At 56.6% G+C, this 16,918-nt stretch overlaps 5 protein-coding genes across 5 annotated transcripts; 2 read left to right on the top strand and 3 right to left on the bottom strand.

Moving 5' to 3' along the window:
- Positions 1 to 235: 235 nt before the first annotated feature.
- On the bottom strand, positions 236 to 2,190 carry LMH87_004681 (uncharacterized protein; the record flags this gene model as incomplete). Its single annotated transcript, XM_056195940.1, has 2 exons — positions 236 to 1,105; positions 1,159 to 2,190. 2 exons carry the CDS (start codon positions 2,188 to 2,190, stop codon positions 236 to 238), a joined length of 1,902 nt encoding a protein of 633 aa, XP_056049519.1.
- Positions 2,191 to 2,931: 741 nt separating this feature from the next.
- Positions 2,932 to 4,776, bottom strand: LMH87_004680 (uncharacterized protein; the record flags this gene model as incomplete). The annotated part of the gene is made up of 3 exons (XM_056195939.1): positions 2,932 to 3,075; positions 3,128 to 4,446; positions 4,518 to 4,776. The coding sequence occupies 3 exons, from the start codon at positions 4,774 to 4,776 to the stop codon at positions 2,932 to 2,934; spliced, it is 1,722 nt and encodes a 573-aa protein (XP_056049518.1).
- A 1,979-nt stretch (positions 4,777 to 6,755) lies between these two features.
- LMH87_004679 (uncharacterized protein) lies at positions 6,756 to 8,631 on the top strand (the record flags this gene model as incomplete). The annotated part of the gene is made up of 2 exons (XM_056195938.1): positions 6,756 to 7,850; positions 7,903 to 8,631. 2 exons carry the CDS (start codon positions 6,756 to 6,758, stop codon positions 8,629 to 8,631), a joined length of 1,824 nt encoding a protein of 607 aa, XP_056049517.1.
- A 478-nt stretch (positions 8,632 to 9,109) lies between these two features.
- On the bottom strand, positions 9,110 to 11,217 carry LMH87_004678 (uncharacterized protein; the record flags this gene model as incomplete). Its single annotated transcript, XM_056195937.1, has 2 exons — positions 9,110 to 9,364; positions 9,442 to 11,217. 2 exons carry the CDS (start codon positions 11,215 to 11,217, stop codon positions 9,110 to 9,112), a joined length of 2,031 nt encoding a protein of 676 aa, XP_056049516.1.
- Positions 11,218 to 15,142: 3,925 nt separating this feature from the next.
- LMH87_004677 (uncharacterized protein) lies at positions 15,143 to 16,393 on the top strand (the record flags this gene model as incomplete). Its single annotated transcript, XM_056195936.1, has 1 exon — positions 15,143 to 16,393. The coding sequence occupies one exon, from the start codon at positions 15,143 to 15,145 to the stop codon at positions 16,391 to 16,393; it is 1,251 nt and encodes a 416-aa protein (XP_056049515.1).
- Positions 16,394 to 16,918: the final 525 nt, after the last annotated feature.

Genomic DNA, 16,918 nt, shown 5'->3' with positions numbered 1-16,918 from the left:
CATAGAAATATATAGATCACACATGCACAATACACATTGGATGGGAAGCAAATCATTTACTTGATATGAAATACATTTACATTTCACAACCTTTGATAATACATACATGCAAATACAGCATAATATAAACAAATGTAAAGACCGCGCCACGTCAAATTGGGGTATCAAGATCTAACCGCCCAACGCCAAATCGAAAAACACAAAACGCCCACTATGCAGCTCATCCACGCTCCGCTCATTCAACCATTTCATCCTCCCTCTTCAGCGCATAGCCCTCTACGAAACCAGCCGGATCACACGTCTTTTCCAGGTTGATCCGGTGCTGCGCAACATGGCGTCGAATCTGCTCCTTGTCGACGCGCACCCGCGGCACTGGCTTCCCCAGCTCCATTTGCACAGGCGACTTTGGCGTGGGGGGCGGTGGCGCCGAGGCGGCAGGTTGCGGCTGCTGCTGCTGCTGCGTCTTCTTCTTGGACTTGTCCTCGCCGTGCTCATGATTTGTCTCGTCTGTCTTGACCGCGTCCTCCTCGCCTTCAACTTCATCGGTAGCTTCTCTCTTGACGGGCTTGCCGGGACCGACACCAGCGTCTTCCAAGACACCCATGTCGCGCAGGATGCCAAGGCAGTCTTCGGGCGTGATCCACGTGGCGTCGCTGCAGTCGTTGACGTCAACCATGAGCTCCATGCCGGGCGGCGGAATTTGGGGCACCTCGAGGCCTAGCAGCCATCGCGCAATCTCGCCGGACCAGAATCGCTTGTAGCCCTTTTTGCCGAGATCCGAAATGGGCTTCTCAGGTCCACCCAGTATACCTTCTCGCCGTGAGATTTCGTACGAGACACCCATGAGAAGCGCTCCCAGGCCCTTGCGTTGCCATGGAGGAAACACCAAGATGCATGCCAAGTTATTGTTGTCCCACGACATCTTCTCCTTGGAAAAGAACCCCGTCACTTGCGGGACAGGAGCCTCAGGAACCTCGTTGCCCACTGGTGGCTTGAAGGGGGGCGTGTACACTAATAGAAAATAGTTGAAGCCTGTTACGTCAAAAAACACTGACTTGTTGTCAAGGAATAGCTTGGCAAATAGTGACAGATTTTGACAAAACAGCTGCGACCGATTAGCACGAGTTTACAAGTGGTATAGAAGGTGAAGACACTCACTCCATCAACCTCTCCGTCCACCTCCCAGATGCTCCATTCGCCCTCATCCTGCACAATTTGTTCCGTGTATCGCACTCCACCGTCGCCTCGGCGCTTCTTGGGGCCGGGTCCTTTTCCGTCGTGCGCCACGCGGATCTTGCGGCGTCCTCTGGGATGAGTGTATACCCGCTTGCCGGGAACACGGCCTTTGAGTTCGCAGGACCGTACGTGGCCCCACCAAGCCACAAGCTCTTTGGCGTACTTGAAGCAGCTGGGACACACATATAGCCTCTCCAGCATGGGGGGGTGCTCACGATCCTTCTTGCCGTGGGCCTTGCTAGCCTCGACGGCGTGCTCTTTGCTGCCGTTTCTCGCATTCCCAGAGCTGTCACCAAGCACCTCCTTCCCGTAATAGCTCGGATACCACGTCCTGAAGCACAGATTGCCAAACACGACCTTATCAATGTTGCGATCTGAGCTCAGCGGCGGTTTGTCGGCACCGGCAAGCGTCGGTGGCTTGGGTGGCAGCACGGGCGTGACGGTCGACGGGGTGGATGCCATCTCCATCCGAGACGCAGTGGCAAGGAAGCCGTGATGGTTGACGAGCCTGCTCTGCTGGTGCGGGAAGGCTACATGATATGTAGGGTCCGGGGGGAGAAAGCCCGCCGGGCGAACATTCTCCTTGCCTGTATCGCCGCCCATTGCACGGGCGCCTCTGCTAGAGAGCGATGCCGGGTCGAGATGCGCTGCGCCGGGCGCCGACGTCGGCACGGGCGGCGGCCACACTTGTGTGGCGGGCAGGCTCCTGGGCCACACACCGCCAAGTTTGGGCGGCGAGGGTGCCTGGCCGGGGACAATGGGAAGCGGCACTGGTGTCGCGACGGGTGCTGGCGCAGCGGCCGCCGGCTTGGGCGGGCTGGCGGTCGGTATCGGCGGTGGATAGATGGGCGTCTGGCGCGCGGCGGCACGCGTAACTGCTGGTGACTGCGCGCTGGGGTCGACTGTCGGTGGTTGTGGTGCTGCTTCTCCAGGTCTTCGTCGCTTGGGGGGCATGTTCATACAGCCTCGCGGGAGAGAAGAGGAAAACGGAGCGGCGGGCGGCAGGGGTGGGCTTATTTTTAATTCGTTCGCCCACTGGGCAAAATCGAGAGGTCGTCGACAACGGATGTCCAAAACGGGCGGGCGGTGGAGGGCAGCTGTTTTGGCGGGCGGGCAAACGTATCTTACGGTGTTATGACTGGTCCTCACTAATTACGTAGCTGGTGGGTAGTTCCGGTAGCTGCAAGCACGCGCTGTTGGTTTCAAAGCTCGGGTGCGCGCGGTCGGTCTGTTGCAGGCGAAATTGTTGTTCGGCAAAAGTTACGAATGTAGGATTCAGCATACCCATACATGGCGACAGCGCGACTTGAGGCCGCGCCGCCTGCTCATGCTGTCGCATACAATGGCGCGTCACGTGCTGGTGTTTGCGAGGACGCGGGAAGGTGCGACTCCATCTCGTTCCGGTCGAGTCAAGCCGATGTGTAGCCCATCAGATACATTGACGCACAAATAATTGTATATCTTCATTGCTGCTGCCTCTCTTCCAACTCGTCTCTAGTCGTATCGTTCCAACGATGCCAATATGTAGTACAATTGCGAAGACATCCTGCAGCTCCTCCGCTGTCTTCCATCCTCGCTTCACTCACCACTCAATGCATGTACTAGAAATAGAGCCCATGTAGAGAGTATCATCGTTCCATTACCAACTCCAATCCAGACGACTGAATCAAAACATGCATTAACAAAGGCTCATTTTTACATTCCGTCGAAATCGCCGCCGAGATCATCGTCATCCAAGTCTCCCTCCTGTATCTCCTTGGCCATCTCACGCTCCCTCTCTCTAGCTTCTTGCGCATTCTTGAGTTCGAGACGGTGCTGATTCATGGGGAATTGCATAGCCTAGAAACTTGTTAGATCTGATGCACGGTTCGAGTAGTGAATGCAATCTTACCTTGACACTTTCATCGTGGAGAGCGAGGCACGCTCTGATGCGGTCGTGGAATGCCTCACCGGGCTCTCTGGTAGCGTACACGTCGCCCACCTCCTTGCTCTTCATGAAACCGTGTTCGCGATCCAGAGTAGCCTCAATGACGCCATCACGGATAGCCTTGGCAACAATGTATTCGGCACTTTCTTCGCTTCCAAGATGCAGACGAATGCAAATATCGCGCAGCGAGATACGCGAGTATGACAGCGACATCATGCGAATACCAGTCTTGATGACATTTTGTCTCAAGCGCAGGATGAGAGAATATGTTCCGTCGCGGCGGAAGGCATCGGCGTGGTCCGCAATCGCAATTTCAAACTCCTCCAGGTTACCGACGCGGACGGCCTGGACGAGTAGGAAGTACGGCTGCAGGGCGTCCTCAAGAGTGGGCTGGCGGAAGGTGGCGCGGTCGGGAATGTCTCCCATGAGCAGCTCGACAACCATGAGCAGCTTGGTGGCGGTCTGGGAAAAGCCAACGGCACAGTTGCTGGACGGCGCCTTGCGGGTGGCAGCGGTGAGATGGTCGTGAGCTTCGGTGTATCGGAGCTGGATGGCACGGATGCGACCCAGGTAGTAGAGGAATCGGGCGACCTGGTTGTTGACGGCGTTCTCGGGGAATTGCGTGTGCGATACCAGGAGATCGGCCTGGTTAATGTGAGAGGTCAAGAGATAGTTTCTTAGCAGCAGCACAATGACAGAAGCCTGCGTGTCAATATCCTTGCGCAGGACAGCTGTGCGGAGCGCGGCGAGCAGAGTCGGGCGGATGGCGACAATGGGCGACTCTGGCGACGGGGGCAGGGGCGCAATGTGCTCGCAGAAGATGGAGTAGTAAAAGTAGACCTTGGAGGAAAGCGAGTCTAACGTGCGACGGTTGAGGGACTGAACGCGCTCTACAAGCTTCTCGGAAAAGGCAGCACCTTTCTGATACTGCTTGGCATCAAAGAGGTAGACCTGGACGAGGATGCCGAGGAAGATGTCAATCTCGGGGATGACTTCCTTTGTCTCCTTCTTGGCGCCGTTCTTGGCAGGCTTGGAGTCGGAGTCAATGTCCATCTCGCTTAGGGCCTTGAGAGGAATGCTCTCACGGCCGACGGCTGCGAGCAGAGTCTTGGCGACATCGCCAGAAGCAACGGTGGCGGGGAAGGTGTCGACGATGGCTTGGGAAATGACATCGGGGTTCAAGCGTTTTCGAAGCAGAGAGATGGATCGGAGAGCTCGGAGGGAGAATCTGGCGTCGAAGAGGGCGACGGCGCGGTCTAGCAGAGCAAAGTTGCTCTTGATATCTGCGATGGGGAGACGGGTTAAGATGCGTCGCCAGTAACAAGAGAGGGGTGGTGGTGATGGCAAGGCTTACCTGTGACGGTCTGCTCCGTGGGGTCGACCTGCTCGGCGGCATCCTCGTCGCCCATGGCCACGTCGCCATCAGCGTCGGCAGCGCGAGTAGCCGGGCCCTTCTTGCCCTTAGCTGGGGGCACAACAACAGTCATTTCGTCGTCGCCATCCTTGGCACCCTTCTTGCCCTTGGGCTTGCTGGCGTCCTTCATCTCGGTATCTTTGTGAATGCCGTTTTGCACGGGCTTCTTGCCGTTGCCGTTGGGAGTCTTGCTGGGCATGGCGCACCTTTGCTTGACTCGGTGAGAAAGAGGGGCGCAGGGAAGCGGGCTGTATTAAACGCGGCAAAGAGAGTCGAGTTGCAGGGCGTTTCTGGTGATGGAGGCGATGGCAAAGCAAGGCTCGTGATGCAAACGAGGCGGCGCGCTTACGGGATTAGGCTCGCAAGGCAGGCAGCGTCAGCGTGGGCAGCAGGGTGGTGGTCCCCCCGGTGTGGCGAGGAAAAAACGGGCGAGCTGCTGGCGGCGGGCGCGGAGCTGCTGGGTCGCAGTTGAGGCGCGGAAAACGGTGCAGATGGGCGATTGGCGTCGCAGACAGTTGGAGAGGGATTGCAGAGGCCGTGGTTGACGGTTGGGACGGAGTGCAATGGAGATGATCAGGATGGTTGGATGGCGTTGCTGCGCTGGAGAAGGTTCGAGCTCCGAGATGGGGAGCACGGGCCACAGGATGAGTCGCGCAGGTACCTTGGGCCAGGCGACAGTGGCACGCGTGGCAGCGTACTTTGTTGGTACAGACAAAGCTGCTGAGCTAAGCAGCGATGCGAAGCAGCCAAGCAGTGGTCAAACGAGCAGGTTGACAAGGCATTTGCACTCTTTTACTGCCTGTTCTTGCACTTCTTTAGCTTGTAGATAGAACATTAGGTGCTCTACAAAGACGTACATTTGATTTTTCTACATGGTCCAATGAACGGCAACTGTCTGAGCTTCCCCTCGCCCTGATCCATGACGTTGCAAGCTTCGGTCCGCACTTTTGCCGCATTCTGCCTCAGAGGGCACTCCCACTTGGGTTACAGTGCGTTTCAGTGCGCCGCACCGCTGGAGCGCTGTAAAATGTAGGTACGATTTTCGCTGTAAAGCGCTAATAAACAGATCTCATCCTCGGCGCATCTCGATACATCAGGCAATTCATTGTTTCACCGTGTTACCGTGTCCCATTTCGCTCTCGAGTTTTATTCCCGGTACATTGAAGCGAGCCTGCATTTGATTGGGTATAGAAGAATCTACTCCATAAATGTATCGCTCCCACTGCTTCTGCCCTGTGATCATTCATACCCGCAGCCGTCCGACTGCGGCCGCTGCCTACCTACCTACCTAGGTAACAATTGTTTGCTGCACAGAATCCCCCCCCTCTAGCCGGGTCAAGAAATAATGCCGCGGAGCTGCAACTGGCAGCCTCGTGCAACTCACAGCCTCGTCGAGACCAACACCGGAGCACACGGCACGTTCATCTGCATGGTTTGCATGGGTAGTGTGCCAACTGCCGTCGCTGCATGCCTAGCCTTGTCTGCCTTTGGCCAATGAGGCTGGCCGCCGTCGGCCCATTTGGGAACTGCCTTTGTTCAGCCACGCCGCATTGTGCTTAACCTTGCTCGTTTGTTCTGTTCTGGTCCTAGAAAAAATCATACGTCAGCAAAATCAGTTCTGCTTCACTTACTATTACCCATTCCATAACCCATGTTTACTCTCGAGCAAACTAAATAGAGCTTTGGAGCATCACACGCCCGTACTGTTGACAAAATCTCCACCAACTTGCCAAGATACGCGTATTAGTACACCAGCAACTCATCCACCCACACTCACACACAGACGGCTCAGCTTTCTCTCATCTTTCTTTCCACCAGTTGAAAACTGGTTAGTTCCAATCAATCAAGCAAGACCAGGGTGTCGGAGCTCCTCCACCATTGTCCGCGGATGATCTGGCTAGCACCAAAACTAGAGCGTGGCTTGCCCCCACCGGCCCTTCAGCAATGATGCCGTGGCTCTCGGCCAATTCTTTTGTACGGGACTCTCGGGTGTAGAATGGAAGCCGGGGCTAGATAACAGCGCCCGTTTTTCTTCGCATTGATGCCATCCTCGTTTCTCATGTCCTCCTCATAACTTCAGGCGCACGCCAATGGCCTTTTTCTACGTGAGTGCCTAAGATTGGCCTTTTTCCACGATACCGTCACAGCCCGTTTGGCGACTCCCGGACAGCAACCGTCATGTCTCTCCACCACATCGCCAGCCTTGTGGGAGCCTCATCGTCCAATACCACCACCACCTACCAAACCCTCTCCATCATCCTCCTCCTCCTCACCCTCGCCCTCTACGCCCTGCGCCAATGGCTTCTTCCCCGGCCCATCCCCGGCATCCCGCACAATGCCACCGCCACGCGCTCCCTCCTCGGCGACATCATGGCCATCCAGGCCGAGATGCCCGACAACATCAGCGAATGGGTCGTGCGCCAGAGCGACCGCCACCGCTCGCCCATCTACCAGGTCTTCCTCGTGCCCTTTGCGCGACCCTTTGTCGTCGTCTCCGACTTTCGCGAGGCGCAGGACATTCTCGTCCGCCGCGCGCACGAGTTTGACCGCTCCGACCTCGCCATCGCGCTGCTCCGCGGCGAGATGCCCAACTTCCACGCCTGCCTCAAGACGGGCCCCGTGTGGACGGCCCACCGCCGTCTGCTGCAGGACATTATGTCGCCGGAATTCCTTCACGGCGTCGCCGCGCCCAACATGTACAGGGGCGCATGTCGCTTGTTGGAGCTGTGGCGCATCAAGTGTGCCATTGCCGGCGAGGGACGGCCCTTTGCGGCGAATCACGACTTGAGCTACGCGACGTTTGACGCCATCTACGACTTTGGCTACGGCGAGGGCACGGAGGAGCGCGCGCTGGTCGAGCAGCTGAAGCTCTTCCACGGTCTAGACGAAGAGGCGCGCAGCGAGCTGCGAAACGGTGCCGCCCCGGAGGAGCCCGTCGAGTTTCCGCAGGCGCCGCTCGCGCCGGCCATGGACGCCGTGCTGCGCACCACGGAAAACGTCACAAAGGTCGCCGTGACGGGCTTCCCGGACATTGCCTGGCGCGTGCTGTCCTGGTTCCCGCGCGTGCGCCGCCTGCGCAGGCTCAAGGACCAGTTCATCCAGGGCCAGGTCGACAAGGCCGTGGATCGGGTGGCTGCCGCCGACAGCTCGAGCGACACAGGCGGCTACTCCAAGCTTAAGTGCGCCCTGGACCTGATTATCCTGCGCGAGCGTGCACTGGCCGCAAAGGAGAACCGCGAGCCCGTGTACTGGTCCGACTCGATCAAAGATGAAGTAAGTCCCCCTTGCGCCGCTCTTACCAGCCCTAGCTCACACGGAAGCGCAGATGTTCGGCTTCGTCACCGGCGGTCACGAAACCTCGTCCAACGTCCTCGCCTGGGGCGTCAAGTTCCTCGCCGACCACCCATCGCAGCAGTCTGTCCTGCGCGCGCGCCTCCGCGCCGCGCACCCGTCCGCCGTCGCCGCAGGCCGCTTCCCCACGCACGAGGAGATCACCGCGCTCCAGATCCCGCTGCTCCTCGCCACCATCGAGGAGATCCTGCGCCTCGCCCACGCCGCCGCCATGACGGACCGCCAGTGCACCGCCGACACCGTCGTCCTCGGGCACCCCATCCCCAAGGGCACCACCGTCGTCCTCGTCAACAAGGGACCGGGGTACACGTCCCCGAACCTGCCCATCCCTGAGCACCTGCGCAGCGAGACCTCCCAGAAAGCCGCTGCGGCGGCTGGGGGCAGGGACGACGGCGCGGGCTACTACCGCATGCGCGACGAGGACGGCATGGGCGCGTTTGACCCCCGGCGGTGGCTGGTCACGAACCCAGAGACCGGGGCGGAGGAGTTCGACGCCACGGCGTACCCGAGCATCCCGTTTGGCCTCGGCCAGCGCGGGTGTTTTGGGAGGAGGATGGTGTACGTCCAGTTCAAGCAGCTGCTCACGCTGCTGGTGTGGCAGTTTGAGTTTTTGCCGTGCCCGGAGAAGCTGTCCGGGTACGACGCCGTGCAGGTCCTGACTAACAAGCCCCGGCAGTGCTACGTTGCGCTCAAGGAGCTATAGAGGCTTTTGTACAAAAGAATAGCTGTATATAGAGCCATGAGTCCGTGTGTAGAGGTGGGCATGTGGCGCAGAAAGAGGAACAACGCACTGTACATAATCCATCAAAGCAAAATTCAACTACAGCTTCCTAACACTCACCAACGCAATATAATGTACAAGAGATGTCAAGAATCAAACGGACTACAGAAGTCATCCTCATCCAGTCCACTTTCATTGACAGACTATAAAGGGAGAAAGTGGCAATGCAAAACGTCCCTTCATCGCGAAATGTTCTCTCCCTTATGGTTGAGCCGACTCTTTGTCGCAAAAAAAAGAACACAATCTAAAATTGGTGATTTCACCTGACCACAGGAAACAAGATACCCCAAACGCCACCAAAATTCGCACCAAAGCAGGAAGCAAAAGCGCTTTCTGCGGGATATATTCGTGTCATTGTTTTTTTGCCGCCGCCAAGTTTGTCTATTCCTCGATTCCCATGCTACTCTCCCTTGCCGGGCATGACCTTGGCGGCCTGGACGGCGCTCATCTTGGCGATCCAGCCGGCCGAGGGCTGCACCTTGCGCACGGTACGCAGCTCGTCCGACGAGTAGCCGGGCACGCGAATGTTGTAGGTGCGCTCGAGGACGAGCTGGATGTCACGAATCTCGAGGACCTTGGAGCCGCGCTCCTTAGAGTTGCGGCAGGCTGCGTGCAGGACATTGTCGACGAAGCTGTCTGCCATGTTCAAGACGCTCTGTGGGGGGGAAAAAAACGACATTGTTAGTGATCGGTTTGGAGAGAGAAAGACAAGACAAATTAAAATTATCGTACCTCTTCCACCTCGGGCGTGAGAAGATTGCCGTCAGAGCCCTCGGACGGCGCGCCGCAGACTTGTCGCACCAGCTCGTCGAGTTTCTTCTTGCTAAGGACGTGGTCGCCCTCGGCATCGTGGCTGTAGGCGGGCACCTTGGCCATGGCGGGCTGGTTCATAACGCCGCCCAGCGTGCCGCCGCCCTGGGAGAGCGTCGGCCGGCCCGCAGCGACGCCGCCGCCGAGGGTCACTCCCTGGGGGACCGCCGTGGCGCGCTCGGGTAGATGTTTCTGGATCGGCATCTTGGACTGGAGAGAGGCAGGTGGCTGCTGCGTCGGGTGTGCGTGCGGGTGGCCCTGCTGCTGAGGCTGAGGTTGCACAGCCGTGTTGACGCCAGCGTTGTTCACGCTGCCGGGGGTGCCACCAGTCGGTGTGCCGGCTCCCTGCTGCTGCTGCTGCTGATGCTGCTGTTGCTGCGCTTGCTGCGCTTGCTGCGCTTGTTGTTGTTGAGCGACTTGCTGCTGTTGCTGATTTTGGTTTGCCAGGGCCGCGTTTGCAGGCTGCGCGGCCGCGCGTTGGTTTGCGAGCGACATGGCAGCAGAGTGGCTCAGAGCCCTGGTAGGTCCGCCTGGCGCCTGCGCGGTCGCACTCTGCGGTGTGCCCACGCGTGCGGCACCCTGAGCTGGTGTTTGTGCCTGCGCGTTGGCGAGGGCTGTGTTAACGGGAGCTGGGTGCTGGGGCTCTTGTTTGATTGCTGCACCACCTTGGGCTGCCGCATTCTGTGCCAGGCGAGCTTGCTGTTGCTGTGGTGTCGGGGTGTTTGTCGCTGGTTGTTGCTGCTGGCCAGCCATCTGCTGCTGGTTCTTGGTAGCTTCGACACTGGCATTGACAGATGCCGCGGCATTTTGGTTTTGCTGTGTGGGTGTTCCGGAGCCGTTGGTCTTGTTCTGCGTCGCGCTTGCGTTTTGGCCTTGGCCGGGACCCGAGACGCTTTCTTGTTGCTTCCTGACAGTCTCGATCCATTTCTGGCCATTGTTATGTAGCTCCTGTTGCTTGTCTTTGTGTTCGCGGTATTGACGAAGCTCCTCGTCCTTCAAGGGGTTGCCAGCTTGGGCGCGCTCGTGAAAGACCTTATCCATGTTGGCAATCTTGTTCTTAGCGGCCTCCATTGTCATGAGAGCTCGTCCATATCGAACTTTCAGGTCTTCGATCCATTTCGCGGCTTCCGCCGGTGACTTCTCGGTAAGATGCTGGGGCGCCTTAAAAGTCAACTTGTTAACATGAGCCATCAGACGGTCCGGAACCTTGGGTTGCGTGAGCGCCGTTACGGAGGCCCTGTCGGCAGCCGTGGCCAAGGCAGATGCAGCAGCTCCTCCAGTTGCGTTCCCAGCGGGCTTGCCCGCGGCAGCAGTTGGCTGTTGGGCGGGCTTCTGCTGCGTCGTAGCCTGTTGCTGCTGAGCGGCCTGGCCTTGAGGGCGTTGGGCGCCGGCCTGCTGACCATGTTGCTGTTGTGCCTGTGCCCGTCGGCCCTGGATCTTGGTGATGAGCATGCGTGAGAACTCTATAATTTTATTACGCGCCGCCACGTGCTCCGGGCTGTTGGGTGCAGAGTTGTTCATGCGGTTCCAGAGTCCTGTAACTCCATGCTCATATTTGAGTTTTTCATCCTCGCTAAGAAGCGGCAAGTTTCTAATTTGCGCTGGCTGGTACATAGGGGGAGGTCGTGGCGGAGGCTGGCCGGCCTGGCCAGCTTGGCCAGCTTGGCCCTGCTGCGACTGCCCGCCAGGGTTGTTCATGTCGTCGGCGCGGGAGTTCGATCGGGGAGTAAGGATGGGTCGCGTAGATTCGAGCAGTCCCACAATGGATATTCCGACAAGACAAGTCTAAGAAATGATGGTACAATGCAGTTGCGACGCCGACAGGATGGCGTGGGTGGTGTCGCGATGGGCAGTCGTGAAGCGCATCTGCAGTCTTGGGATGGATGGCGCCTGGCGACGGTCCACTTGGCGGGCGCGGACGCGGCGACCGGCCAGATGATTTTGCGGTCCCTGGTTGCTGAATCAGCGGCAGGCGGACACCAGGCGGACGGCGGGCAGTGCTGTTAGTGGCTCTGCTAGTGGTTCTGGTTAGTGCTAACAAGCCAGCTGCTGCACTGTCGACTGCACCGACTGGCCAGCATCTTTACCCGAATTTATACCTGCCACTTCTGCCACTCCACTACCCCGGCTTCCCCAGAACCGATGAAGCTGCTAACCTAGACATGGCGATATCTGGTCAAGCTCACATTCAACTCGACGGAAGAAGATTCTGGGCTGTTTTGTTATGTTTTGCTCATACATGAGCTTATAAATCGCGTTTTTCCTCGTGAATACTCTCCCACGGGCACTATATCTGCTGAACTGTTTGTTGCGGGAAAAGCGTGTGGTGGTGGACTGATATGAACCACGAGTTTCCCAGCTTCCAGCGCATCATGCACTTGTGCTGTCACTGGCGACGATCAACAGCCACGAAGGAGCATAGTTCGTCGTTGGTGCTCCAATTCAATGCACGTCGAGGCCGTCAGAGGCAGAAACCAGTGGTTCGCCCGTGGTTCGCTCGTGAGGTGGCATCCGCCAGACCCCGCTGTCGAACGCCATGCGACGAGCACTTGCATGTTACATGGTGCGCCAGCAGCAATTGAGGCGCTGCGACGGAGCCGGGCCATACAAGGTAGGTGGTCTGCTCTGTCAGAGTCTACGCTTCTGGCTAGTGGTGGAGCCTTGTGCCTCTTCTTATCGCGTCTTTGTCTAAATGTCGCAGATGGGGGTATGTAATTGCGTTGATCAAAGTACGAAATTGTGCCTGTGTAACAAGTGATTGACCCTGCTTGAGCAAGCCGCCAAATGCGGCAAATTCACGGCTACTGGAATCCGAATCAATGGAAGCCGCTCACGAGTGCTATCAGGCCTCACGGCGAATGCGACGTCAGAGGGCTGCATCTACATGTGAATTATGCATTGCCGTAGCGTAGACTGCTGGGGCTCCTGGCGCTGCTCACACTATCTTCACACCAGACAGTGTTTGCTCTTGGTACTTGAACGGCTTCGGATCTGCATAGAGATTGTCGCCGTTAGAAGCCTTTGCACGTACTTCAGAAATATGCAGCTGTCTGCAGCCAAGCTCGGGGTTCCTTTTGTCATGATAATTCATGATGATTGCTATTGCCCTTTTCGACCGCTCAAGGCATGAAACATGGCTGTACCTAGAGGAATAAAGACCCAACTGTGGAATTATCTGCTGTCGTAATAATAAAAGTCTCCATATATGGACCGTGGGTTTCTTCAGTGTCAGCCAAGAGCATTTACACGGATCGGATGGCTATTGCCAATTTCCAACAGGGGTCATTAATAGTCCGGAACCTTTTATAATAGAATTCTAGCTCTATGTGGCAATAGCATGAAGCAACAAAGGGACCTGCCGCAGCCACGAGCGCACGAATTCATAGGTATTCATACATGACCATGGCCCCTGCCTTCCAGAGGTGCATTAGGCTCATGCTGGATCCCTGTCTCGGCCGTCCAGCAGGTTCGACAATGTGTGTTTAGCTGCAGCAGAAAATTTTCTCGGCTGTTCTGGAAGTAAGTAGCGCAAGTGGATTGTGTGCGCATAGGCTGGGGGGTTTGGGGGGACCCGGTCTCAAGAATGAGTCGTTTGGGCGTTGAAGAAAAGGGGAGACGATGAGTCTGCGACACATGCTCGGAAGCATTGATGCCCAACGCAAGCAGATGATGCACAGCATAGGCGCTGCTGGACGGGGGCATCCCGGCGGGCGCAGGTACGGGTGGCATTTTTTTTTTGTTTATTTGTGGGAGCGTTTCGTAGTAGGAAGCCAGCTAGTCACCAGAGACAAGGGATAATAATCATTGGTTGAGTGTTTTTTTTTTTTCGCCCAGTCGTTCTGTGAGGCTAGGTTGCAGCCAGACGGCCCATGCCGAGGAGGCGGGAATGAGGAGCTGTGTAAGTTACTCAGTATAAGAGCTCAGGCAGCTGCCAGCGCGGGAGCTGTTTCATCGTTCCTCAAGGTTCGCTGTCCCTCGGAAAGCGAACGTTTTTTCTTCTTCATATTTTCTCCTTAACCTTGCTCATCCTTTGTTGATACCTGCTCTATCGGGACCATCGCCGAACAGCACATATTTGTCTCAACCACTCTGGCCTGCACCCATCCATCGAGATCCAGACCGTCGGGCCTAGCAGCCACCCACGCGCAGGACGTCCATCAACAAAGGAAAAAAATCTGAAACGGCGGCCTCAGTTTAGGCCAAAAAAGAATAGCGACAGGGACCGGGCTGCTGTGGTATTGGCGGCTGAGTTTTCTGAAATCTGACATCTGATTGCTGTGCAGGCGGATATTTGAGTCAGCCTCCCTTCGTTTGCGGTCTTGCAGGGCTCTGGATGCTATTTTACAGCAGACACGCGTCGAGTTACAGCGGTATATCCCCTATACCACGCCCCTATAGCATACCTACCTACCAGTACACTCGAGTGCACTGGCCCCCCTATAAGCCGCTGAGCTGAGCTGATTCTCTCCCCTGCTTGCCTGCTCAACTCACCTCCGCCCTGGCCTCGTTCCTGGGATATTGCTTCAGGCACTCGCCGGCTTACCCTCTTCAACCCTCCTTGTCCCTTGCTCATCGCCGTCAAAAAGCTATTTTTGGGCGACTTCAGGCACGTTTGCTCTTTTCGAAAAAAGGCTCGTCACCAAATATATCCGTTTCTGGCTCTAGCGGCTGGCTTGTCAATCCGCGTGCCTGTTCATCCTTCAGCCTCCCAAGGCGCACCGCACTGTCCGAGGCCGTCTCACCCGCCACATTCACAACCACCACCACCACCACCATTACAACCACCCAAACCGCACCAGACGTCACGTCACTACTTGGCTCCGGTCTTTCTCAAATCACGCCCATCATTAGGCTGATTTAATCCAGGAGGGAACCCATCTCAACCCGGTGGCCGACCAAGTCCTCCCATCCCCATCTCACATCTCTGGTGCCTAGGTAGCAAACGAAACGCTGCGCACGCACATAGACAGACACACACATACAATCACCTCACGCACCCTCAAAAGAAGCAGCCTCGTCCTCGCTGCTCTTCATCCCCCCCCTGGTCTCCTCCCGATTATCATGACCGCCGTCGCAAACCGCATTCTTGCTTCTTCTCCGCTCTGGCGGTTCATACTCTGGACTTGGACTCCCTGACTCGACCGCAACTTGCCCTGCGCTCCCGCACCGCTTCGCTATAGCGCTCTCCCGCTGCCCCTCCCTGGCGCATGCGCATGCATTGGACCGTAGAGGACCAAGGCCAATCACCAATTTCTTTCAGCCAGGCACTGCAACGTGCCAGAAAATACGTTTATTTAAGCCGGCCTGCGCTGCAGCTGCCGGCATATTACAATTAACCGTCCCCTGCCTGCAGCGGCCAGTTTTCATCCGAAAGCATTGCTACTGCGGCGCTGTTGCGTCTGCTGCAGCTACTGTGACTCTTACCACTCGGCACACCACCTACACCCCGTTGTGAGCGAGTACGCAAGTCGACTTCACAACACCACATCACATCAACAAACGTTTTTATATTAGTCGAATCTTGACTCGACACGCGACCCTTTGCAATACTTTTTTGCCAAAGTCGCTGATTTTTATGCAATTTTCGCTGCCGAAATAACTTGCACACCTCAGCACTTCGGCCATGTCTGCTCCCAAAGGCGGTCGGCGGCAGCCTGGGATGCCCAACCTCAACTTGAGTCGGCAGCAGCTTCAGCAGGGCAAAGCTCATGCCGAACCAACGTCTCCTCCTCACACGCCGACTGCATCACCGCAGAAGGCCCGCAAGAGCCAGCCACCTTTTGGTCAAGCATCCCGCCGCGGTCCGATGGATCCTCACATCCAGCCTGTCGGTACTGGCCATCAGTTTAGCTACCAGCCCTTTATCGGGCCAGAACAGCTCAGCCCTCGCTCTGCGTCCTCGTCTGAACCCGCAGATGATTCTGATTCTGACGACGAGTACTCATCGGAAGAAGAAGATTATAAACGTGGTCCAATCAAGGCCCCATCTCCTCGAGCTGCGTCTGATGCCCAATCCTCCGAAGACGAGTCTGAGCCTGAAGATGATTCTGACGAGGACGATGACGAGGACGATGAAGAAGGAGAGGATTATGCTATACCGAAAAACGATGCCTCCAGGCGACCAATTTCTCCCATCAAAAGAGTAGTACATATGACAGAGGAGGAGGAGGATGAGGACGAGGAAGAGGATGAAGACGATGAAGAGGAAGAAGAGGAAGATGAGGAGGACACTGACAACAATGAAGATGGCATGTCACAGCCAATCATGGAATCGCCCGTCTATGCTGCCGTTACTACCACAACGACCACAGTCTGCGACTTTGTCCTCGAAGACATGGATCCCATGGACAGCGACAATGGCTTGTCTGTCCTGGATCCGTATGAAATCGAGTCCAATCGTAGCCGATCGAGCTCGAAGCAGAGAGACGACAAGGCACCGCGATTCGAGCACCGAGACCTGCCCATCAGGATGATGCAGGATTTGAAGAATCTCAACTGCAGCAACGAGGCCTCGGACGAGGAAGGGGGGCAGGACACGGAAGAGGCCGCCTTTTACAAGTGGCAGCAGCACATGCGTCGACGCCGTCTCAGCGTCTCGAGCAGCATCACCGGCAAACGCACCTTCAGCGAGCGCAGCGACTCGGACGACTCGGACGATGGTGGTCTCGACGTCAATGAGATGGGCTCCAGCGCGCGCCGCATGAGGAAGCGCATGCACAGGGGCAGCCTGCTCTTCCAGGACCCGCCTGAGCCACGCATCGACGAGCTCGAGGAGCCCAACTCGAGCGAGGACGAGTACATTACCAGCCAGCACCTCGGCATGGAGCTGCCGTACTGGACGATTGAGATTAACGAAATGGAAGATTCTCAATAAAGGGATGAAGGAACGAAGAACGAAACTGGAGGACTGAAGAGATGGACCTGATGATTTTTTTTTTGGCGACGAATGGCAGTCAAAATGGGTTTCTTGCAATTTCTTGTTTGGATTATGGCATAGCTTGGCAATATACACTGGGGCGGGATGTTTTGGATAAAATCATAGACACGGGATGCATTTGGCGTCTGGTTCCTGCTTGGAGCCCAAAGCGGACGCTTCCCTCGCGGGATGGGATGGTTCATGGTCACGTCGACAGATGTGACGGCGGGAGGAGAAAACATCTGGATATGCCTCCCTTGAATATGTTTGGATTTTTTGCTGTTTGTTTTCGCAATTAGATATAGACATAGAATAGGCAAGCGTTGCATTTACCACTGTTCTTGTAGTGATTGCGGATACGTGACACGGGATAGTTAGGTGCAGATGGAAGTTGTAGGATATCGTGAGATTTGTACCTGTCTCAAACCCTGCCATTTTGATATAAAAAAACGCCTTCATCGCCATCAGGGCATACTGTCTCGC

This window comes from Akanthomyces muscarius, chromosome 2, assembly GCF_028009165.1.
Source record: "Akanthomyces muscarius strain Ve6 chromosome 2, whole genome shotgun sequence".
Lineage (NCBI taxonomy): Eukaryota > Fungi > Ascomycota > Sordariomycetes > Hypocreales > Cordycipitaceae > Akanthomyces > Akanthomyces muscarius.
The sequence above is the reverse complement of the archived record's forward strand: the minus strand, read 5'-3'. Positions and strand labels throughout refer to the sequence as shown.